General features: G+C 36.9%; 1 protein-coding gene across 6 annotated transcripts in view; it reads right to left on the bottom strand.

The window, feature by feature from the left end:
• Nucleotides 1-27,095, bottom strand: part of LOC106136494 (serine/threonine-protein kinase minibrain) — a 148,105-nt gene that overhangs the window by 112,515 nt on the left and 8,495 nt on the right. For 4 of the 6 annotated variants that reach the window (XR_009657168.1, XR_001228657.2, XM_013337061.2 and 1 more), the window contains exons 2-3: nt 10,627-10,805; nt 8,054-8,155 (exon numbers count right to left, since the gene is read on the bottom strand). Coding sequence is in view for 4 of the 6 variants with exons in the window: in XM_013337061.2 (XP_013192515.1) it covers nt 8,054-8,155; nt 10,627-10,805 (281 nt within the window). In the remaining 2 variants the exon portion in view is untranslated. Of the gene's footprint in view, nt 1-8,053; nt 8,156-10,626; nt 10,806-19,563; nt 19,899-27,095 lie in introns of those variants that run through there. The other 2 variants (XM_060948110.1, XM_060948111.1) reach the window with 2 other exon arrangements.

The raw sequence follows: 27,095 nt of genomic DNA on the forward strand, positions 1-27,095 counted from the left end.
AAGATACATATATATACCTTTTATAAATATTGGGCCATGATTTCATCAATTGAGTGTCACTAGGACATTTTAGTGGAATTTTTCAATATAAATGTATGTATATGACAGTTGACTGTTGATGAAGCTAAATAAATATGCAGTAGCAGTGCATGTAGTCTCTGCCAACCCCCTCCGGAAAAGATGGGTGACTTTTACGTATGTATGTAAAAATTAGTTTTAATCTCATCTATACTAATATTATAAAGCTGAAGAGTTTGTTTGTTTGAACGCGCTAATCTCAGGAACTACTGGTTCGAATTGACATTCTTTTTGTGTTGAATAGACCATTTATCGAGGAAGGCTAAAGCCTCATAGGAGGAAGGCCATATAACATCACGCTGCAACTATTAGGAGCGAAGAAAACATGGAAAATGTGCAAAAAATGGGGAAAATTATTGCTCCTTGAGTGCTTCAATGATGCCCAAAATAACCATTCTACGCGGACGAAGTCGCGGGCACAGCTAGTTAATTATAACACTTCCATTACTCTAAGCAGTCTATGCACTTATGTAAAAGTCGATACATAATAAACAATGATTCCACAATAAATACATGCATTCATATACATAATCACGTCTATATCCATTGCGGGTTAGATAGAGCCACAAGTCTTGAAAAGACTGAAAGGCCACGTTCAGCTGTTTCCTTGAATGATAGTGAGATTCAAATAAAGACAGGTCGCTAGCCTATTGCTTAACAGAAGAATCTCAAGTTTTTAAAGCAATCCCTTAGTCGCCTTTAACGACATCCATGGCAAAGAGATGGAGTAGTCCTATTATTTTTCCTGTTGGTTTATTTTCTGCTTATTGTTTTATTTTTATATATGTGTTATTTCATAATATATGCAAGGTGCGACATAGTTTTCCAATGGCGCTGAATCATCATTATTATTGTTGTGATGATTTTGTTTATCTATTAATCCGGCGCCAAATAAGGCTTAAGGTACTAACATACTGCGTTTGCAAACTTTGCATGAAATTGTTACAAGTGGGTTTTCTCATGTGACATACATACATGTTCCGAGGTCCATTAGTAATGTGGTATTTTTTTAAATGAAATGTGATTCTACCTGATAGCTTAATGGTGGTATTGAAATACAGTTAGTGACATTTTGCTGACCCATCGCCTGAAAGAATCCTAAAAATAAATAAAATATATACGGCACAAATAACACTGATTGAGTTAGCCTCGAAGTAAGTTTAAGGCTTGTGTAACGAGATACTAACTCAACGATACTATATTTTATAATAAATACTTATATAGATAAACATGCAAGACCAAGACCAATCAGAAAAAGTTCTTTTCGCATCATACCCTGGCCGGGATTCGAACCCTCCGATGTCACAGACAAGCGTACTACCGTTGCGCCACAGAGGCCTTAAAAAATCCTAAGAACTCATTTTGTTTTGTTCATTAGTTTTTTTTTCTGAACATTAGTCATTAAGAAAGACCTGTATTTGTAAATTATTCTAGTTTAGCTATTGCAAATCTGTCAATCAGCGGAATGTCAATTACGTGTTGCAATCAGGTAATTAGAAACCGCAGTTATTCATTAACGTAAGTAATTCTATATTTATGGAAATCTAATTATACATGTTTAGTATACATATTTTGTTATATTTTTTCTTTGTTCATATAATAACGTTTTTGAGTTATTTTTTATTTGTTCGTATAATATCCATTATTGAGTAGACAGAGCCAGCAGCTTGAAACACTGACAGGCCACATTCAGCTGTTAGGCTTAGTGATAGAATTGAGATTCAAATAGTGACAGGTTTTTTAACATCCATTGGAAGTAGATGGGAGTGGTCGTTTTCTTATCTATATTGGTGGAGAAAAATTGGCTTAGAATGGAATTATTTTTTAGATATTTAATGTAAAAATTATATGATGGTTGATGCCAACCCTTTAAGAGAAGTATCTCTTCTTTTTTTAAATTTTATAAGTGCTTGTAAAGAAACAGCTGTTACGCATGCAGTAAAATACACCATTAAATTATTATGTACTTTTAATTTACATTAGAATAGAACCACGCCATACCCTTCCCATGGATGTCGTAAAAGGCAACTAAGGGATAGGCTTATAAACTTGGGATTCCCCATGTAGGCGATGGGCTAGCAACCTGTCACTATTTGAATCTCGATTCCACTAGAAAGCTATACCATTCAGTCTTTTCAAGACTCTAGGCTCTACCTACCTCGCAAGGAATATAGACGTACTATAATTATGTATGTATTGTAAGACAAACAAACAATATCCTATATTCTATTCGTCAACATAATAATATGTTTCGACGAAATATCGAAGACTGTGATTAGTTGAAGAAACTGTATTTAATTATTTACAATAATGTCGGCAAGGGTTTACCTGGTTATTAGACGAGTTAGTTATCAGAAGAGCTGTCAATATGTTAGATTAGACATATTATATATGTTATATGCCCTATGTATAAATGTGATTTCATGACTTTTCTACTTCTGGGTTGTCGTGGAGTCAAGGAAAAATAACCTATGGAATGACGATAATTAAAAAAACATATTAGTCATTTACACAAATCAGTATTTGTGTAATAGTTTTTTTATTTTTCATTATTATAAATTTAAGTGCATTCTCCCGTCTCGTCTTGATGTACATTGATAGTGAACAAGTATTCCTCTACAGTTTATTAAATATTTACTAAAATACCTACTGTTTGAAGTATACTACTCGCCCTTGTAAGTACGTATTATAAAAACGGTCTGGAAAAACATCTTCCATTAGTTCCCGATTTTAGTTTGACACGATAACCATTTTATTTATAAGCGGATTAAAAAAAGCGATTAATTTCAAACAACAAATTTGTCAAAAAAAATTTTAAACAATTAAGTACCGACGTAAAAAGCTTAAAGCCATAAATTTCGTTCGCATATCACCATACATACTACACCATCATCATGTTTACGTGTTTATTGACACGGCTGGCATGCAGCCACGTAAACACACAGCCATATAGGGCAACGACCACGTACCTAACGCAAATAGAACATTAGACAATAATCTATTTGTGTCTCGTTTTAAAAATAGAGCGGGAGAGCGGGGGAGCCCACGTGGATAAGATTAATTGCCGCGCACGAGTCGTGGAGACGGCACGTTGGGAAATGCCGCGTAAAAATAATCGCTGGGAGCACATTTGGTGTGATTGTTGGAAATTTATGAATTATTATCGAATATACTTGTAGTTCCCGTGTGGTTCCCGGCACCAATACAAAAAAGAATAGGACCACTCCATCTCTTCCCATGGATGTCGTAAAAGGCGACTAAGGGATAGGCTTACAAACTTGGGATTCTCTTTTAGGCGATGGGCTAGCAACCTGTCACTATTTGAATCTCAATTCTATCATTAAGCCAAATAACTGAACGTGGCCATTCAGTCCTTTCAAGACTGTTGGCTCTGTCTGCCCCGCAAGGGATATAGACGTGAACATATGTATGTTTGTATGTATACTTGTACTTCCGATTCTTTGCCTGCCCTGTCATTATTTGAGTTTCAATTCTATCATTAAGCTATTACATCTGAGCCTTTTCAAAACATTGTGGCCCTGTCTATCTTGTAAGGGGTAAAGACATGATTATGTATGTCCCACTGATGTGTATACTTTGTAAAAACCACACCGGCATAGCTCATTCTCTTTCCGGAAGCGGTAAGCAAAGACTGCATTTTTACTCTTACCACTATCCCTAAATACTTCTAACTACTTCTTTGTCGTTACCTTTTCCAGCCAATTACGTGGGATCAGTATCGTCGGTATGTTAATTTTTATTCCAATTACTTCTGTCTGTCTTCTGTTATTTCTACTCATACTTTCCTTTACACTATAGATGCATCTCTTTTTCAATCTTCTCCTATTTCTAAAACCTTCCACTTCCCTACATACTTTTAACTTACGGATAATAATGTGTGCATGACAATGTTCACAACCGTTGGGACACAAACACGATTACAAAATCATTTAAACAGTAAACAAACAAGCAGTTAACCAGCAAATGACAACCCGCCAGGGTCACGTTCACAATGGCCGATAATATGGACAATTTGTGACAAAGGCTGTGGCATTGCATCAACTTAACAGCATGGGAAACTACATTTTTTTTGTACCAACCACCTGTGGAGCTATTCACAAACGTAAGTACGAGTAGTCTTTATCGGAACCATATCAAGATAAGACTTGTAAGATTTGATCGGGTCAAATAATTTTCACACGAGTCGCGATGAAATTAACGACGGGTAAAATATTTTTTTTTTAAATCGACTACTAATTTAGGAAATAAATCTAAATAAGATAGTTTCAGAATTAGGAAAAATCATAAATTACTCTACTTCAAACTAAAATACTGACTCCATTTCCTAATTGTTAATCAAATTACGTCTGCAAAATAATACGTATATAAATACAAATAAGCACGCCTATAGCCCTTGCAGGGTTGACAGAGCCAACAGTCTTGAAAAGCAAAATACAAACGCACACACACCCATATAACTTCCATATCCCTTACGATCAACACAAGAGCTAAGAGTAAAGCTAAAGAAAAAACCGACACGTTTAACAAAACTGAACGTTTTTATAATGGAATGCAATTAATCTTCAAAATAGAACAAGTTCATTACTTGCTCAGAATACTTCAATCTTGTTGTTATATAAATTGCACATATATAAATTGCATCCAACACCGGCGCGAGCGAAGAAAGTGATACTGCGTCATAGTCAATGTGTGCCGCCTACGCACCAGAGCAAACTCACACGTGAGTCAAAGGTCAGGAGGGGGGGACGCGTGGTGGGGGCGTCGTAAACATATTGATGACGATGTTACAGTTCGTGTATTAATTCTGTGAATGCTGGTAATGGCGTGCGCTGTTGCTGCTGTGAAATACGTGGGAGGCGTTGCAAACAATAGCTGATGGGTTTTATTGGATTAAGTCAGACGGAAGTGGATAGTGCCTACGATAAGTTTTATAGCTTAGCTACAGTAATTATCATACATGGTAACCGACAAACGGACTGCGCGTCCTTATCCAACGAGGTGAGGATGGAACCAAGACTAACCCCAGAAGCGACATGTACAAATACCATGTTCTAGGCCGATCAGAAAGTTAAATTTCCATCATGACCTGACGTGGCCATTCAGTCTTTTCCAGACTGTTGGCTCTGTCTAGCCCACAAGGGATATAGACGTGACGTGATATATATGTATGTATGACCAGACCAGGGATCGAACCAAGGAACTGTTGTTTAGAAGCCAGAATCCTTATCCTGCGCCAAACAGGCGTACAAAACATATATTTAACTTCATAACATAGCAACAACAAAATAATTCGATAAAATATCAAAGTTATCTATTTTTAGTACTTCGCTCAACATAAAGCTGTTATCACGGAGATAATTTCATAAATAATTTTAAGGCATTGTCAAATAATATGCGGGCAGTATTTTTATTATAATATGTATTCACTGAATTACTAACGACATTGAAAACATACCACCCTTATCGTGTAAAAGATAAACATAATAGTACGTAACCTTGCCCTGTAAGTTTGCCTACAAAAAGTTGAGTTATTTAGGTGAATGAGTACAAGTATGAAATTATTGTCAACAGTCAATCTTTCTTTTTTTATGACTTCACCGTTTTATATTATAACTTTTGCACGGGGTTCCGCTCCCGTTTTTGAGTTTATTCGTTACGAACAAACAAAGCTTTTCTTTTTATTACTTCGCAATTTCCTTTGTACCTATGAACCTATGGTCTTCCTCAGGGTCAACTCTTATCTTTGTACAAAATAACATCAAAATCGGATCAGTGGTTTAGGAGTGCGTAACAGACAGCCACACAGAGAGAGTCCCTTTCACAATTACTAGTTAGTATTTTTCTTAAGAATAAGTCATCCCAGCTAAGAAACATTCACAGTCAGTTTAATTATAAAAAAAATCGTACTCTTCTCCCATAATGTAAAGTTACCACAGTTTTATATATAGCTGTACCGGCAAACGTTGTTTTACCATATAAATAATTTTTAAGTAATTTCTAGTTAAATAAAAAGTTTAAGGGTGGATAACCTATATCACTAAGGGGTATGAAAAACAGGTGTTGGCCGATTCTCAGACCTACTCAATGTGCTCACAAAATTTCATGAGAATCAGTAAAGCTGTCTCAGAGGAGTTCGGGAAGGAACATTGTAACACGAGAATTTAACATATAATTACAGGCATCCGCCTAAACGGGCTGTATCAATTTATCTATTAGGTAATCCGCCGAGAAGCATATTTAATAAATGTTGTAATAAATCTACCCCCACGCTTGACCGCCTACATTAAACCAAAAAGGGCACGAGGCATGAGGTATGCGATTCGATCGCTCCCGACACCTTTGCAACGGAATCGTTTTGATTTTATACAGGGTCGAATTAAATTTAACACGTTTTTACATACATACTTTTTTTTTATTTTTTTTTATTTATCTTTATTTAGGCAACAAACAGTCGTTTACAAATAGAAATTTACATAAACTATTAATACAATTTAAAGACCTATAGTGCCCTAAAGTGATGTACTTATATAATAAAAAGGGTTAATTACATGGCAGGAATTTGTAAACAAAATCAACTAAGAATAGCTTTACTTATAAAATTATATTACTATCAGTTGAACTAGATTGAAAACTGAGTTTTAATCGTTTTAGTGTTTAGTAGATCTATATTTCCAAATTCTTTATTATATATGGTGGTGGAACGATGTATAAATGTGTTACGAGTATAGTTTTTGTGTAAATGTGGAGGAGAGAACACATAAAATATATACATACATAAAATCACGCATTTTTAAACACGTTTTTCATCCCGGACATTGCCCCAGGATAGGTTTTGAGAGCACTTGGGCATTATTTTCTTAGTCCCGGTTGGGTCCTTACTGGAGAAGAGTCCGAGAATGGGCGAGTCAGGTTTTTACACGAAGCGACTCTCGTCTGACCTCCGCAACCTTTGCAGGAGATGTTAACCCGTATTGGATCATGGTAAAGTTTGGCATGTGAAAGCATTTGAACGTCTATTTTGCTATTTTCCTATCAGCTCTGTTACTTTTCATTATTTTTTTAATTTTAGGCCACACCAATCCAGTTTATTACGCACAGAATTAATAAATAAATATATTCATTAATTCATTAATCGGAACAAATTAACCAGATTGAGTGTGACTTGAAGTAAGTTCGAAGTTGTTCGTCGAACTCAACGATACTATTTTTCATGATACCGTCTTATAAATAAAATTGGAGAATAAAATTCATTTTTGTATAAATCGCGAAGGGTGACTCCGGACCGTAACACTTTGTGATTAAAATTTTGTTTATAATTATTTTTTTTATCACGATGTAAAAACAATATCCAGGTAAAGCACACAGTCATAATAAAACATCACCATAGCAACGCTTGAATATTTCATACAGAATCCATTTCATATTAATCACATGCACGTCTGTTCCGCGGGATGATTCACGTGGAACAAGAAATATAAATAATACATTGTTTGCTCGGCAAATGTTGTACTGCACATTATATTAACCGGAATAAATTGTAAAGATTGTAGTCATCATACTCCAACCATTAGTCCTGGTTACATCCTCCCCTCTCTAAGGAGTCCGGGTACGCCTATGACCATGATGTATGTAGTAAGTCAGGTTTTGAAACGAAGCGATTCTTGTCTGATCTCCACAACCATTGCAGGGAACAACACCATACAAGATCATGGTTACACATCCATATCATATAATAATATAGATATATATAATAATCCATATATATAATCGCCTGATTGAGCGGGTTTCTCTCACGGTTAGGGTATAAGGTTAGCAATTAAAGTAGTGTAGGTACATAAATCGTAAGCCATGTGTTGCATTTTTTTGTAGCAACTTAACCGTTCGACAACTGTTGCTCTTGTACTATATATAATGTGCTTAGTACATACAATTAACTTATAATTAAAAGGCTCACCTCGTTTATGTGTTTGTAGGTTTTGATGAGGTCTACACTCAGCTTTCTAAGTGGCGCAGTCGATGGGTCACGAAAGTGGTGGGGTATTCGGGCTTGCATAGCCTGGACAAAAGAAACTTATTGTTAAAATTGACGTCAACAGGATCGATTTGGGAGGGTAAGCGATCATGCAAGCGGGTCAAGCCGAGATTTATTGCTAGATACTGTCAAATATGGTTTTCGTTAAATTTCAACATCACTTAAAAGTTTAAAAATTGCAATATTTTTAATGTTCGAATATAGAACGAACACACATTTTGAAAAACAATACTTTTGGGATAATTACGTTTCGTCATAAAATTAAACATATATATATATATGCGAAAGATAAATTGCACCTCATTTGACAGCAAATTGGATATAAAAATAAAACATTTGATCACATACATATCTATAAATGGATGCATAATGTTATGTGCATATGAAAACATCTGAGTCACCATAGCGACCTTATATTTACTAAATACATATATACAACTTAATGACTCATAATCATACCACATTGCACAAACCAAACAGCTTTACAATGTGGTAAATAATAGCCGTGTCGAATGATAATTGACGAGTTTGAAATAAAATTTATGAACCGGGGGAAAACCCGTAGTTACACCATTTTTACACAGCTAAGGTTCAGTTTACAATGCGGAGCGAAAGCGAGTCTTTTTTCGTGTAGTGGATACAGTTAAAATTTGAGTTGCTCAATTAAAAAGCGGCGTCATCTCTCGTCTCCGTTGTGTATTAACCCTTAATTTATATGAGCTATGAATTGCATTTATATCTTGTTATTGCAATAAAGGCAGCAACACACAGACACCGGAGGTTGAAGCGAAGGTAGGTTATATGTGTGTGTTTTGTTTCATAAAAACAGGAATGATACAAAATGTACTACTTCGCTTTCGCTTTCTGTGTGTCCCGGCCTCAAATATAAGCAGGTGCGAAAGATCAATGAAAACTAAAAAATGAGATGAGTGAAATGTGATATTTTGTATATTATTTAGTTAAGGGCTATTATAATTTTTGGAATTGGTGATTCGAGATAAAATAAAGTCTTATTGGATTAAATTTCTTTAAAAAGTCTATTTATTCTGTGAAAAAATTAACTTAATACTTAAAACCTCTAACCAATTTGATTGAAACATTTTTCCCCACTCCAGTAGATCCACTGACAACTGGGTGACAATTTAAAAAATCTTTTTTAAAAGGAAAGGAAAATGTTCAATTAATTTAGTTAGACCTTATATAACAAGCATGCAATCCTTAAAAGTAAATCAAAGTAATGATGAGTGCATCCAAGCCGTATAATCCAAACTACACAATCTACAGAAACGAAATGACTTTGCAAAATAGTATTGGACCAAATTCACACTAAAATTGGGTGATAAAAAGCTATGTATGGGACAAAATAAGACACGAGACAGTTTGTTTTACATTACTGTGGCGGTTAACACACGGAACGTAACGTTCGCTATTTGCACGTCAATGAAAAACATTGCCAACCACAGACAATAATCCGTCCAGGCGCGATCATCCATGCTCTGTGGTAATAACGGTAATATGATTGTAAGTACCATAGACACGTTACAGAACAAATTTGAACATCTATTTTGAATTTGGAATTGAGAATACGGCTGTTTCAAACAATGTGCCAATACCATACAACTATATAAAAATTCTAGACTATATAATTCGTAAAATGTAAATTTAGTTTGAAGAACAGTGACGCCATTGCGATTTTTTTTATAAAGTTAAACAGATTGACAACCTAAATCACTTTTTTGTTTCCTTCCCATCTTATTAGGTCCATTTAGTTCAGCGAAAGAGCCCGAGCCGTAGCGGGCACTTAATTAGTTGCACTTTACCGTCTAATTTATTTATTTGCGCGTAATGTCTGGCTAGACTGGCTTGTTAATGGCGTTTTAATAAAACAATAGGTGTGTCGTACACGATTCATGGGAATTTTTCTATTTCACTTTTGTTTACATTTTTTTTAGGATTTCTTGCCTTTATTTTGTGTGCCTTCTTCGTGTGTAACAGCCTTAATACTTTTTGTTTACAAAAAAAAAACTTATTTAAAGATATATATGAATTTTTTTTCAAAACAAAGTAGTATTTATAACTTCATCATTAAAAAAACAGCCATTTATCATTTAATTAAAGTTTGACCATCGGCACTGGCAAAGTATGTATTATCTTTCAGATGCATTTATAACACATTGGATAACTTGAACAAAATTGCATTGGCACATCAAAACAACCAGTAGCTTTTATTTTTAGCCATTTACATCGACCCCACCATCAGCTCTAACAACTTCAAGACAATCGCTGGCTCGTCTACTTTTTTACTATATTTAGTCATCTTACACCGACCTTTACTATATATAACCACGGACAATGACAACAAAATAGCTGATCTAAATTTTTTAAGTCAAACACCTCACTCTAATAACTGCTCACGAGTTTCATCGAGAGCGCGTCAACCAATCAGCAGCGAGCCAGCGGACCGGCCACATCAAACTGACTCGTGCATCATTTACCTGTGCGGAGGTAGGGTAGCGGCAGAAAGCTCGGGGGTTGCGCGTGGTCGCGCTCACCTGAATGTCTGAGGGCGCGCTCATCGAGGCCAGTTGGTCTTCGGCGACCAGCCGCCCGTAGAGGGGACCGTGCCGCCTGTCGGCGCTGGACGCCTCGGGCATACCGCCGCCCACCACGCCCACTGGAACAAGACAAACGGAGTTATGAGAAATCGGTACATAATTATACATATGACTTACGGTGAACAATATCCCACCACCAGCCGTGGCCCTACCAACCTTCCCGATATAATTCGTATCATGGGACGAGTACGCTGCTCTCGCCTTTGCTCTGAAACAGCGCTCCCTTTCTTGACTTCCTACAAAAGCTTATTAGTGTCTTTTAGTTACTGGGAAAGACTTACGGGGGCCGTGTGGTTCCCGGCACCAATACAAAAAAGAATAGGGCCACTCCATCTCTTTCCCATGGACAAAGGTATGGTAAAAGGGAAAAGCATTATAAACTTTGGGTTCTTTTTTTGGCGATGGGCTAACAACCTGGCACTATTTGAATCTCAATTTTATCATTAATCCAAACAGCTGAACGTGGCCATTCAGTCTTTTCAAGACTGTTGGCTCTGTCTACCCCGCAAGGGATATACACGTGACCATATGTATGTATGTATTACGGGGAAATCTTTTTCGCCTTTGGGCGAAAAAGACTTCAAGGAAAGGTCCAAAAGTCAAGTCAAATCCGAAATAAAGTCCGAAAAGACTAAAAGGCCACGTTTAACTGAACGGCATGATAAAATTAGGATTGTTAACCTATCTCTTTAATCTAGAAAATAGTTTAAAGTCACAACACTGACCACGATTTGACACATGGCCACCAGTCTCAGTTAGCCTAGAAACTCGTGACAACCCTGGTTATTAAACTTTGATTTAGTGTATGAAAGTGAATCAGTTTCACTTTCACGCGACTTAACTGAACGCCATTAAATTTTCATTTGTCGTTGACACTTGATTGGACAATTATAGTTTGTCTTAACTTGCTACATGTCCCGTTTCGCTTTAAGTTTTCTTTAAAATAACATATTTTTTTATTATTAAAGTATAACTTGAAATAATACTGTAAATATGAAAGTGTGTTTGTTTGTCTATCTTAAGCGTCAAAACTACCAAACAATAATATACGGAAATCAGTACGGAAAAAGACATAACATATACTTTGATCGCAAGCGGACCCACGGACGAAAGCTAGTAACATATAAACCATTGTATAAGAGATCAAATGTGTAGATCAGAAGATTTTGTGCGGAAAACATCTGACGATTAATTGAAAAATAGCATAAAAGTGTTTTCTTTGAAAACGATTCATTACATCAATGTCAATTCCATCATAAAGCCATACAGCTGAACGTGGCTTTACAGTCTTTTCAAGACTGTTGGCTCTATCTACCTCGCAAGGGATATAGACATGTCTATATCTATGTAAAATAGGAGACAGGTAGTGGTTAGTAAACAGTAAAACCAATAATGATTAAGCGCTACATGGTTCTGAGAATCGTCATGTCATCGTGATATTGTTGGATAACGAGTCATCGGTGGCCGGCCTTTGGATAATATAATTCTAAATACCAAATGTCAAAACTATTTACTATTGTAAATATGTATAGGTTTTAAAGAATTCGATCATGTTATGCGAAAGTACAGGATTTTGCAATTAATTACAATACAGGGCAGAATCCTTCGAAATAAGGGTGAAGAAACCTCCGCGATAGGTTCGGCTGGAGTACCTGGGTGTATCGAGCAGTGGTGTTGAAAATTTTAATTTCTTGTCCAACCTCCGAACGGAGAGGAAATACAAGAAGTAGATGAAGAATAATAATGCACAATGGCGGACTTAACCTTAAACATAATTTCTAGTAATGTATCTGAAAAGATCATATCCAGGTAAGGAATACATACATACACGTCACGTCTATATCCCTTGCGGGGTAGACAGGGCCAATTGTCTTGAAAAGACTGAATGGCCACGTTCAGCTATTTAGTTGTAAAATCTATACATATTATTTATTCAATTTTGAAAATATTGCCTTAAGAAATAAATTGTCAATATCAAATTTCTAATCCAAAGGGCACTAAGCGTAAATCGTAAGTTTTGACAATTCACGCAAATATTTTAATTCTAACACAAAGGTTTATCAATTGCTGTAGGTACACGAGTAACAGTCGACATTTTTCAAATTACACTCGGTATCTTACATCATAGATTTATAACCGACAAGTCTGCAGCTACTTTAGAAATGAATGGAAAACGACGTCACAAATCAATCATGGTGATGTCATAATAGACTAAATTGCCATGTGAACGTGCCTTTTTCACCTGGTACCCCGCCCACGCGCCGATTTCGATGCATTAGGTTAGGACGAATGACTCACACGCAGCACGATAAAAAACCAAACGTCATTTCGGAGAATTATGCTCTCAAAAACCTCCGTTCCATCTATCATAGTTATTCTAACCTGTTAATATTTTAATGCAAAATTTTGTATGAATTAAAATTTTTCTGCGAAGAGGCTTTAAAAAAAACAGGTGATGTTATTTTTTCTTTTTGTATTATGTGATTGCAAAATTTTGTATAGATGTATGTGTTCGTTACTCTACCTCGCAAAATCTTCTAGACAGTTTTACGGGTGGAATATAACTTTTTATTCCTAATAAGGTATACACGGATTTAAATTTTCCTTCCAAAAAGGCATTAAATAACAGCTGATGTTATTTTCTTTTTTGTACTATATGATACACTACACGTGTTTTCTTTACATAATAAAATATTCAAAAAGAGGAATTAATGTCATAATAAGAGACTCTTAATCGAGGTAAGACAGAAATATCAGCCTATCGAAGTCCTGAAAGTAATCAAACGTCCGGCAAAATGTTTTCATAGTCTCATTTTCTTCCTTCGCTGTGTAATCAATGTTGGTGCAGCCTTATAGTAGTACGGTAATACGTTCACGGCGGACTAATGCTATGTTATTAAACGATGAAGACGCTCCTGTTTATCATTATGATGATATATAATACAGTTAGAGATTAATATCATAAGTTTTCGTTTCAATATTTATATGTTTTCGTCTATAGATTTAACTTCTTATTGTTAGATAGTTCGTACATGGACATATTATGTTCGTCGTAATATATGTTGTAACTAAAATTAAAGGTTTGTGTCATGTGAAGTCATAATCTCAAAAGTTTACAACGCTAAAGATTTATGTAAGTATTCTAAGCTTAGCGATAATTAAGATTTTATTTCACTTCTTAGTAAACGACCATTATAAATGATAAAGGTAGTTTACACAACTTTCAAATATTTACTTAACAACAGAAACAACTTAACAAAATTAATGAAAGAACAGATATGCATTTACGTTCGTGATAAAATCGTCTAGGTAAGTAGGTACATTTTCGACTCAGTCTAGTCGACGGTTTTAAACATTTTAACGCTTGCAACTTTGAATAACCCAAGGTAGGCGAGTAGGGTTGCCAGGCGTCCGGATAGATAATATATATGAGATACACAAATTGAGTTAGCCTCGATGTAAGTTCGAAACTTGTGTGACGAGATACTAACTAAGAAATGTCCGGATAAAGCTGGACAAAGTTAGGCTTTTTGATTGGGCAAACGTGGCCGGTGCTGGAACGGCACAAGCTGCGTGTCACAAAGATTTATGTTTCGCCGAACGTACGGTAAAGTGGAAGGCTCTCGACCGCGCGGGAGGTCACCCATGCGATGGACCGACCAAATAAAGTCTGTGATTGGCGGTTCACTTAACGAGTGCAGCAGGATGACTTCCAGCAGGGAGAAGTGGCGGGACATCGTAAGGCGCACATTGGCGCCCGCCTCCAACACTACATGATGACCACGACCACTCTGTCAAGAGTGACACGACTAAGAAGAAGAAGAAGAACGTACGGAAGACCACGTGATGAACCGCGTTCGCGGCAGCCTGCATGTTTGTGACATAGCCTACGTACTGTACCAATAGTAGCGGTTTGCGGGCCAGCATGCTATATATGGGGAACAAATATCTGGCAATGCCGCCTCCACTGGGCGCAGGCAGAAGGCGCAGGCCGAAGAAAAATAGCTGGACGTTGTTAAAGATGATATGAGAGCTGATGGTCTTACTTATGGTGGTTTTTCGATTACATGTCCGGCTTATCACATTGCAGATTGTGGCTCACGAAGAGCGCCATTGACTACTACATTAATTCATGATTTCATGTAGGTCCGGCTTTATTACCCAATGTTAGGCCAATAAGCAGGATTTTCGATTATCTGGTGTCCGTATCAGGTTCGAGCTGGCAACCCTATGCTCGAGTGTGAACTTTAGTTCTCAATCCAGGGGTCGCAGACAAGTTAATTTTGTCTTATTTATGTAAAGTCTGGCACAACGTGACATTTCATAATAAAACAGTGTCTCAATTTTTCAGGGCTGTCGCGACGCTAAGTTTCTGATGACATTTCTGATTTCTTAACGTTATGATTCCGGCATCACTTTGCAGGTGTAAATATTTTATTATCATCAATAGGACGCCACTTTTGTTTCTCCGTCTTCCTGGCTATAGTCCCGGTTGCATCCTCACCATTCCGGTGAAAAGTCCGGGGTAAGACCTTCGCCATGGATCTTTGATTGGGTGAGTCAGGGTTTTACACGAAGCGAATTCCATCTGACCTCCGCAATCTTCTGCAGAGGTAACTTACCTGTATAGGATCATGGTTACACATCCAGATGGCCAAATGTGTAGGTTTCCTCATGCTAATATCCCTTATCATTACAGCATCGGTTAGTATTTAAACTAATGTACATAATTTTGAAAAAGTCATTGGAGTACATGGCCGAGGTGGGATTTGAACGGGTGCCTTTATGCAACACGCATTTAAACAGGCATCTTACCAATTGACCAATGGACGCTCCTAATAAGGATATAAATTATTATTATCCTTGTTATAATAAACAAAATACCTTATAGAAAAAGAATTCTGAGAAACAAGACAAAATATTTTTTAAGAAATAAGCAAAACCTATGTACTTTCGTTTCTTGTGTTCATCATTCCTGATGTTTTCTGTGTACCTACCTACATGAACCGGTAAAAAAATAAATAAAAGAGAAATTTTTATCCTGCTAAAAATAACCTTAAGCAAGCAAGTTGTTTCTATAATAAAAATATATTTTCAAGAAATGTATTTTACGTTTGGTAACCCTGACTTTAATTATTATTAGTAACATGTACTAGCTAATTTTAACAAAAAGTTTGTTGAACGTCTCCTAACTTCAGATTTATATAATTAATTCCATAATTCGTGTTAGCTACTAGTACAAAAGACTATGTTTAATGAACAATAGCCCCCCGGGATCTGACTTTTTCTCAGAAGTGGCAACTAGAGTCGTTTGTTCGCATTTAATAGAGATTTCACCGTAATTTTCATTATAATTAAAAATTACATTTTGGCTTTATTTACTCTCTGTTTCCAAAAAGTTAACAGTACCTATATGTTCTTTAAGGGCAAACACTCTTTCGCGTCTTTATTACATACGTGTTAACAGAGCCATCAGTCTCAAAATGATTCAAAGACCACGGCCAGCTGCATTGTTTTAATCAATATGACTTTTTTTAATGTAACATTGTGTGGCGATGCCACAAAAATTTGAGTGAAAAAAAAATTACTAATTGAACCCCGTACATTGTTATGCGTCATTATCATTCTGTAAATACAATATCCGTAATTAATATTTATTAAAATACAATTACGTAATTATTCCGTAAATACAGATTAAGCCAATACTTCAATACCTACATACTTCATAGTTATCCTTATATGAAGCGAACCGATTCCCAATACCTAGGATGTATACATACATATATATATAATCACGTCTTGCAGGGTAGACAGAGTCGACAGATTTCAAAAGACTGTAAGGTCACGTTCAGCTGTATGGCTTAATGATGGAATTGAGATTCAAATAGTGACTGGTGGCTTGCCCGTCGCCTACAAGCATAGTCACACGAATTATTATCAACTAAATGTGCCCGCGACTTCGTCCGCGTGGAATAGTTATTTTGGGCATCATTTTTTTTTTCACATGTTCCATTATTTCTTCGCTTCTAATAATTGCAGCGTGATGTTATATAGTTAGCCTATAGCCTTCCTCGATAAATGGCCTATTCAACACAAAAAGAATTTTTCAATTCGAACCAGTAGTTCCTGAGATTAGCGCGTCCAAACAAACAAACAAACAAACTCTTCAGCTTTATAATATTATATTATATAATATTAATAAATTACAGACACCACATCATTACATACATACAACAGATCGTATTAGTTTTACGTATATATACAAATCAAGCCAATGTACCAATACCTTAATACGACTATTGCATGTGAAAATGGCACTAAATCTATTAACGCCAGTGTCGAAGCCCGAAGGTCTGTCGAGAGTGCACATGCGCATTCAGCTATCGTCGCAAGGAACATGCAACTGCGTAGTTCAACGCGAAACTGAAACGCAATATACTGCAAAGATGGAGAATCATCTCAATGTAACACGCAAAACAACATTTCGTCACAAAGCCTTTGTTTATTACGTGTAGGAAAAACTCGTCGTAAATATCGGATTGGTACCAAAAATAAGCACGGACATAAAAATTACGAACCGGATAACACTACCGGCTTCTGTGGTGTACAGGATCGGGATGCTGTTAATGTATTCGGAACCGTATGTGGGGGACAATAAGGTTGAATTGACAATGGAGACGCGTGGTGATGCGTGGACGGCCGATTGGAAACCAGGCCGCATCCGGCTATTAGCATTATAAACGTCTTAAGAGTTCCGCACATAAATGTTACGACGGATATTGGTCTGGTCGACTAAGGGTCGGATGGTCGGCGGTGTCTGTGTATTGAAGATGTTTTATATATAACTATAATATTTATATCGAATAGTCCTAAAGTCAAATGTGCCGTCACACGGCACTTTGGAATAGGACCACTCCATATCTTTCACATGGATGTCGTAAAAGCCGACTAAAGGAAAGACTTATACCGTCGGCAATTATTCTTCTCCTTCAGCGAAATCCTTTTATAATCTAAACTTTTTAAGGAAAAGATATTTTCGTCTATATTTTCGCGTTTCAACGCTTTCACAGTACACACATTGGCGCCAAAGTCACACACAAAGCAGACAAAACACTGTAAATTGTTAGACGTACAAGCTATTTTATAATCTGTGGTAGTAGCACAAGATCCGCTGTCGGCCAAACCTTGCACCCGCTTACATAAATCGTTATCACGTGATGTTAAACTTATTCAACAATGACGTGGGAACCTGTTATCACACACACACGTCACGAATTATAACAATTGTTCTCTGCAAGTTGTGCAGTTACAACATTGTGTATGATTTTTTTTCTCTATCTAGTTACTGAAAATTATTGCAGTGTGATTAGTTTAGCCCGAATGAACTTTTACAAAAAAAACATACTTATATTGAAACAAAATACAGATATTTTTGGTTTTAAATATCTTCAGGTTTAAAGAATTTTTCATCATAAAACTACCTAATCACCACAAGCTTAAAACTCACAACCTAATCAAGCTAATAAAGGCACGCAACACAACGCGCATAATTTATATCGAAAATTATGAGAGTTTATTTTTAGCTACGAGTACATTCCATGGGCGATGTTAACCCTGCTGCTACGTCACCGTTGCAGGCCGACCGGCCGCGGGCCGACAACCTGGCGTCAGGTATGCCAGGAATGCGATTAGTCGCCGGCAGATTGGCGTGGGAGGTGCAAAATACCCGACCGCTGCAGTTTTAGTGTTAACGAGAACGTTGGTCGAATTGAAACGTGAATGTAAATTGTTTAATTTGTGAAGGGGTTGATTAGGTAGCTCTATGGGGATTGTGTGACGAAACACAAAAATTTTATGAAAAATAAAAATTGAAGAGACGAGGTTTTAGGCAAAGAAACAAATGTAGATAAATTGGATTAAAACAAAATCTATTACTTAAATAAGACGAAGAGAATTAATACCAATATTTTTCTGTTGCTAACTCGTTAGCCATAATGTTGGGCATGATTTAGCAAATCATGGATCGTGATCAAGTATTTACTATTAAATGTATGCAACGTAAAAATAAATAAAAAAGGGACAACGGTTTTGCTATAAAAAAAAGTCAAAAACTAGTAAAATAATCTTTCATCCAAAACTTCGCGAGCCACGTCAAGGTCCAAAGAAATTGAACACAGTGTGAAGAATAATTTGATCTAGCAGTCACAGTCACACCGAAACAGAATAGGTACCTCGAAAGTAGGTACAAAGTTTCCATTTGAGTCATTGACGATTTAGACTCAATACATATTTTTATAAGGTCGTCATTTAAATTTGTTGTTACATTTATTGGTGGCGCTATTGCGTCATTATAGTCTAAGATATTAGCGGATATTTGATAAAAATACATACCATTTGATAAGATATCTTCTAAACAAAACATTATTCTAATTTACGACGACATATTTAATTAGAAAAACAAGTTATGTGAGACGGTTTTATATAATCTACAATTATCTTTGTTTGTAATCAATCATTAGGGTAATGTACGCGAGTCTACCAGTATCAAGCACAAGGTTACTTGACGTGTCATCAAGTTAACTAAAATGTACCTATAGCCGGTCGCCGTTGGATCTAACTGCGCAATTCTCTGACCGTACTACCGAGAAACCATTAAGATGATCTCCTTGGCGTATCACTTGACGTTTAAAGGGAAAAATTACATGATCTTATCTCTATTTGCTATAGGACATGTACGATTAGCAGGAGCTGTTAACGAATGTCAATAATTCAACACGGCAAGTGTGTATCAAGAGAAATATCGAAAAATAAACTTACAATCACAAGATTCAACCTCTTGAGCGGACATATCACGAATCACAACTAAAACACTATCACTAAACACAATCGCTTTGTTTCAAAACAAACGAGCAATAAAGACCGCACAGGTAGAATAGTTTATTAACACAAAGAAGCACTTGAACCATCGGACGATCGTTGGTACTCATCGCTACACGTTTTTAAGACTCCACGGTATCTCGAGATGGGTCGCGTCGCGGCGTCGTCGTCCTTAAGCGTCGGCCGCGTGTTATTGTTGTGAAACAATGTATCAACACGTGGCGTTTGTTGATGCGTACGCGATAAGGACGGCGGGCGGTGTGCCGGCGCGGAATGCCCGCCACAACTAACGCGCGAAACAACGTTGGGCTAGTAATAACCAAGTGGAAGGCCACGTGATTCAGATGACAAACACGCCGAACTCTGCACCGCCCGCTCGGCGCGATTATCGATGATACGTTGTTACAAGTGACCTGACGTTTTCCTCGTTTGAAATTTTCGAGTTCAAACGTGATTAGCTTTTTTACTTGTAACCATTTGCCGGTGCCGTTACTTGTTCTCTTTACCGAGCGAGAGGAATTTACAAGCTTTCGATGTCGAAACAAAAAAGTAGCATCGACGTTTGAGAGAAGCACCGCCTCCTTTACAGCCGTATGCATATTAGTACACAAATTCCTTTTTTCCCGGCTGCTGCCAGCCACGCAATTTCTCCGATTGTATGCAAATCCTCGGCGCAAACAAAGAATGAAAAAGCGCCGACGCAGACGTTCGCTCCACACCACCTGTGTGCTGCCCGTCTGAGCTCCGGACAAACTAGCGTCCCCAAAATGACGGGAATACAGAAGTGTCACAACTCAAAACCTGGTACAAACAGCGCTGTATCTACATAAAGTACATATCATTAATAAAATGGATCCAACTGAACGTGCCGCCAATTATTTTCGAGACTGCTGGCTCGGAAAGGATAAAGACGTGTGTGTACAAAAACAACTGTTAATAAATCATTCCTTCCTTTACTTATGTTGCATAATCACCCGTGTTGCCAATTTGGAATGTTACCAATATTACCGACAATTGGTGAAATAACACAAAGCGCAGATAGATCAAAATCAATTTTCAAACTAATGTTTATGAAAATCAAGATTTCGTCACAAGAATAAATTACTATCAATATATGTATCTTGATCAAATTAAGGACGTCCTGGTAAAGGGTCAGGTCAAAAGTACCCGAAACCGCCGAGCTTGTATGAAGAGAGTTATGAATGTGGACGAAGCGAAAGAAGTATGCAGAGATCGTGGCAAGTGGAAAGAGGTAGTCTCTGCCTACCCCTCCGGGAAAGAGGCGTGATTTTATGTATGTATGTATGTATAATAAATTACTAAAGTAATTCTTCTGTACCTTCGAACTCTGCGGTCGCGACGCGACGCAATCCGACCGAGAGAGCCCCACCGTAAACAATCTCACCAGGATATTATTCCTAGATCTCATCTCTTTACATATCGACCGGCGTCTTGTCGAGCACTGGTAATAAAACAGTCTTCGGCTGGTGAATTATTCAGAGCCTTTTCTATTAAGCACTTAGGCAGAAGAATAATGCATCTAGTAGATTTTCATAGTGCTCGGGACGAACGGTCGCATAATCGACGCGAAGGAAGTCGCCGGGGCGCCATTTGCATCGCCTTGCCTTCAAAGTGGCGTGGATGCTCCCATATGAAAATATATGGACGAATGCATATTAAAACTGTTATATACAAAGATAGTGGGTGTTTGATTTTAATTTTCTGTTTAATATCTTGGAATTCATCTGACATAAAAAGGAAAGTAAAAGCAAAGGGCAAAATCTCGACAACAAGATTCAAAGGATAAGTTTGTATTTTTGTTAATTTATATAAAGAAAGAATGGATGTACAAATTTCTACCGACAAGAGGGGATTTTCAAAATAAATAAAAAAAATGCCTTTATCTCTACGGCGCCTCAGTTGGCGCCATGATCGTTCTAGAAACTTAATAAAGTTGATAAGTGCGCGCGGCGACATGTAAATCATAAAACATTACATGCAAATTTAACATCGTTGATTAAAAATTGCCGCCAATGTACTCGTATAATGCTGTGTGCATATTTAATTGTCTGATTGAAATTAAAGCCCAAATGTCATATTGCCTTTTAATGAAAAAAAAAATCTTTTAACATTTTATCGCCATATTTAAGTTACGACCTCCTGTTAACGTATCCTAATACTGTTTTATGGTTCTAAAAATAATTTTGTAGAGCTACATAATGAGAAAGATAAACTTACTTAGGCGTATTTTTACGCGAAAAGTTTCTTACATAAATATTTATAGTTCTATCGTGGAATGTTTAGGGTTGAGGCTCCAAGTTATTATAACCTCATATTTTAAAATACATCATGTAAAAATATTCTAAAAATATCTAAGTTATTATTTTCTAAGTACACCCGTACTTGACTCTTGAAACAAAATAATATAGTCAGCAGTAGTCACACGTGGTACGGTGCAGACCTTCGGGTCCTTGAAAAATCTACCAACAAAAAAAAAATTGCAAGCGTCGAGTCGAGTCAGCCAGACATTGGTATTACATAGTTGCTTTCAGTACGCCAAAATTCTAACAACACCAAAAAAAAAACAACAACCATCAAGCAGTGAGCAGTCGTCGCGCGTGGTACGGTGCCTACGTCTCCGGAGGCCCACGAGGCCTCCGCCGGCAGGTTTAACGGCCGGCCGCCCGTCTGGCCGTTCACCCGGGGCCCGATCGGGGTGCGGCGGAGTGCGCGAAAACAGCGCGCGCGCCGTTATCAGCCTTCGGTTCGGTGTTGCTAGTGTTGTGATGCGGGAGGTGACGTACCTACTTACGTGCAGTCCAGACGGAAAAGTTGATTAATTTCTTAGCTGGTGGTAGCGAGAGCGGCTTGGTTCAACGGTTAAGGTTCATTCATATAATCACGTCTATTACCATGCGGGGTAAACAGAGCAAGCAGTCTTGAAAGGCTGATAGGCCACATTCAGCTGGTTAAGCTTAATGACAGAATTGAGATTCAAATAGTGACAATTTGATAGCCTATAAGAAGAATCCCAAGTTTATAAACCTGTATCCCTTGTCACTTTTTACGATAGGAAAATGGAGTGGTCCTATTATTTTTTTATAAACGGTTAGGATGCTGTTAAAATAACATACCATCACCAATTACTCCAATCTGAGTACATAAGCTTCATTGGTAATACGTTATAGGATAAAAGAGTGAAGAACCCGGCACATCCAGGCGACTGGATGTCTAACTTGTAACCATGAATCAATCCAAAATGGGTTAGTTAGGTTGCGGATTTTAGGCTAGAGTTGCCTCGATTAATTTACATACTTATATTATCCTAACAAAAACAGATTTCACAATGTAACGCAATACCATAATTTTCTAGTTACCACTAATGTCTGAGCGATTCAGCGTATCAGTTACACGTAGAGCGCCTTGATCATCGATAACACACGTCAGATCTCTATTGTTTGTTAAAGTCAGACGTAAAGCCAAGTACAGTCAAGTGCATTAAAAATTTAAGCACTCGGTACAGTTTCGAATATCAGCAATGCTTTATTTAACACTCGTGACTGTCGGTGGAGGCTTTTGAAGTCACTTCGTAGAATCGATGCCTCTGATCTGGCGCCTCATACCATCAGATATTTTTGTGATCATGTTTTACCGTTAATTATTATTTGATGATCTTTTTTTAATGATAAAAATACCTATCTATCGCAATCTATACTAATATTATAAAGCTGAAGAGTTTGTTTGTTTGTTTGAATGCGCTAATCTCAGGAACTGCTGGTTCGAATTGAAAAATTATTTTTGTGTTGAATATAACATTTATCGAGGAAGGCTTTAAGCTATATTAACATCAGGCTGCAACTATTAGCAGCGAAGAAATAATGGAAAATGTGAAAAAAACGGGGGAATATTATTCATCTTTGAGGGCTTCAATGATACCCAAAAAACTAATCCACGCGGGCAAAGTCGCGGGCACAGCTAGATATAAATATAGATTAACAAATAACTACTCACAGGCTAATCCGTTAACTTTTCACATGCTGTATTAACGTTTGCTGTTATTTCGTTTATTAGTGCTAGATCATCTAGGATTCCTTAAAAAAACTATACAATCTAGGTTGATACTTAAAAAAATACTAGTAACTGCACCCTATTGGGCCTCGCGTCGATGACCGCCAACTTTTTGCCCCAACTTCCACGCTTGCTTCAACTAGATCGACCTCTGTCTTGGGATAAGGGATTGTTGAATACATACATACATACATATGGTCACGTCTATATCCATTGCGGGGTAGACAGAGCCAACAGTCTTGAAAAGACTGAATGGCCACGTTCAGCTATTTCGCTTTATTATAGAATTGAGATTCAAATAGTGACAGGTTGCTAGCCCATCGCCTAAAAAAGAATCCCAAGTTTGGAAGCCTATCCCTTAGTCGCCTTTTACGAGATCCATGGTAAAGAGATGGAGTAGTCCTAATCTTTTTTGTATTGGTGCCGGGAACTACGCAGCACGCGGGATTGTTGAACTATGCTTTTTAACTAGCATACATACACACTAAGAGTCCTTTCCATTTATGTATGTTTTTCCAGACGCACTTGAAAAAACATACCAATGCATCATACTTGACGGCCTCTGCGGCGCAGCGGTTAGTACGCTTGTCTGTAACACCGGAGGTCCCGGGTTCGAATCCCGGCTAGGGCATGATGAGAAGAACCTTTTCTGATTGGATTGGGTCTTGGAGGTTTATCTATATAAGTATTTATTATAATATATATATAGTATCGTTGAGTTAGTATCTCGTAACACAAGTCTCGAACTTCGAAGCTAACTCAATCAGTGTAATTTGTCGTGTATATGTATTTATTCATTTATTTTGGTTTCAGAGTTTCTTATCGCTATGCCATCGTTTTTAAGTGAGATCGGTCCAGTATTTTTTTTATTCACTTTCACCCATTTGACATCTCATACTGTCTTGGACCGCAAACCATCTCGTTTTTTGGTTATTTAAAATAATATTAATAAACATATTTTTATTTATTTACAATAAACAATTTTATTTACAATAAACGATAATCAAATTTTTCGTTTAATATTGCTTCCATGACACCGGACATCAATTCAGCTTTACGATTTCTAAAGTGGTTTCAAGAGCCGCATCGATTACGTGCAGTTTTCCTTCAAAATTTTGTTTTCCAAACAAAATCATCAAGTGACTCTATTTTTAACACTATAGGATGAGAAAGAGACGCTTTGACCATATACAGACTATGCGGTCGCAGTCGCGAAGTCAGCTTGATTAGGTTTCGTCTGCGCTTAGTCCCGAGATCATATAGCCAAAGTATCTGCAACGGAAAGACCAATCCCTAGAAGGAAAAATAAAGGCTTTATCTAGATAAGTGATTTGAACCACACAGTTGATGGTGGCCTTTCAGTCTTTTCAAGACTGTTGGCTCTGTCTACCCCGCAAGGGATATAGACGTGACTATTTATATAACTGATTACGCTAAGATGGAAAGAAAAGTGTTGACGGACTGATGCAAAAGTTTGGGGTCGACGACGCGAGGCCCGATGAGGGGATTAAAATTCGCCTGCCTGCGCCGACGCATGTCACCGTGCAGCCAGAATTATTCAACGGTACTTTTGGAAAGATCAATCAATGGTGAATGGTGGAATTGAGATGCAAATTGTGACAGATTGCTTGAGAAGAATCTCAAGTTTAAAGTTGATTATTTTCATACTTTTAATAGTAATTCGACTGTGATCGCGAAATCTATGAGATCCTAAAAAAATGATGAAATATCTGAGTTAAAAAGATTCAACAAAATTAAGAACTTCCTAATTTTTTTTGAAGATGGTCGATAATATTTATTTATCAACATTGAATTAAAAACCAACGGTATGCCAAATACATAATAATTAATTGACTATGTGACTAGCAATGTTATCACACACCAAAATATTTCTGATAATCATATCATTATGAATTTATTACTAAGTCATTTCATAATGATCGTGCTGATAATAATACAATTCTAGGGCAGATAAGAATTTGTATTTCCTTAGTGATTATCTTCCACTATAGGAATATTTCAAAAGCTTTTAAATACTAGTATCTTAGCGAACCAAATAAAATAAAATAAAAACCACGTGTGGTCTAGCATTCCCAAAAACAAAATAACAAGCTAAAACAAATCTACAATACCAAAATTTGTATAATTGCCCACAACGACAATAATTAATTTATTCCGATTCCGAAACAGGAATTTAAGGGCATTGAACATTTGAATGTGAAGGTCGAACCACCTAGAGACAAACAAATATGGAGTGTACAAATAACTAGATATAATTTTATATACATTTTCGCACCACCCATACATCCGTCACAGTTTGGTCCAAAGGTTCGACTGACAGAGAGTGGCATTAAGTAACCGTTAACAGTGCATAAAGTTTATATAAATAAATAAATAATTTCATAAATGTTTACGTGTTCAATTTTTGAGGAGCTTATAAGGCAAAAAATAACGCGACAAATACCAGGAGCAATCTTACAAAAATATGGAATTGTAAGAAAATGTAGAAATAATAGAATGCAAAGGCACGAGTTATGATATGACTTAATGAAAAAGTTGCTATATATTAGTGTTAGCGTATTTAGACGATAGTGTTTTTTAACCTCCACTCTATACGCCAAGAAACTCGTATTTCATAGAGTTATTTCTGTATCCTCCATATTTTCCATGTTGTCGATCTACAAGCTCTTTTAATGGCCATTAATAGTTATTTTATTCATTCTGCACAGGTATTATTTATTATACAACGACCTCGCCGCAAAAGTATGAATGCCAATGGGTATCAATGTAAAATAACAATACACTTTCAGAAAAAACATTTGGCTATTTACATACATATAATCACGTCTATATCCCTGAGAGGTAGACAGAGTCAACAGTCTGGAAAAGACTGAATGTCCACGTTCAAATTGAGATTCAAATAGTAACAAGTTGCTAGCTCGTTGCCTACAAAAGAATCGCAATTTTATAAGTCTATCCCTAAGTTGCATTTTACGACATCCAAAGTAAAGAGATGGAGTGGGCCTATTATTTATTCTAATGCTGTCGGGAACCACACGAGACTATTTTCTATTTAGTTGGTTAGTAAATATGTTTCCCTTTCTTAGTGTCATATCGCCTTGTATATATGCCAAAAATAAATTGGGTCTCAACAAGAGGACAAAAGACCAGGTCAAGAAAGACCTTGAAGGGGCTTTTACAAAACAATGGGTGGACCTGGGCCAAAGACGAAAAAATGTAAAATAAAACAGGGGCAGATATATAATACTGAACAAAACTGTCACCCAGGACAGGGCGTGAACTTTATACAAAAGTAATAACGCTCAAATTGATTCTAAGTTTTAGTTTGTATGGGAAAAAGAAAAGGGCTGTTTTTTGGGGTTTTACATACATATCATCACGTC

This window comes from Amyelois transitella, chromosome 15 (genome assembly GCF_032362555.1).
Source record: "Amyelois transitella isolate CPQ chromosome 15, ilAmyTran1.1, whole genome shotgun sequence".
NCBI lineage: Eukaryota > Metazoa > Arthropoda > Insecta > Lepidoptera > Pyralidae > Amyelois > Amyelois transitella.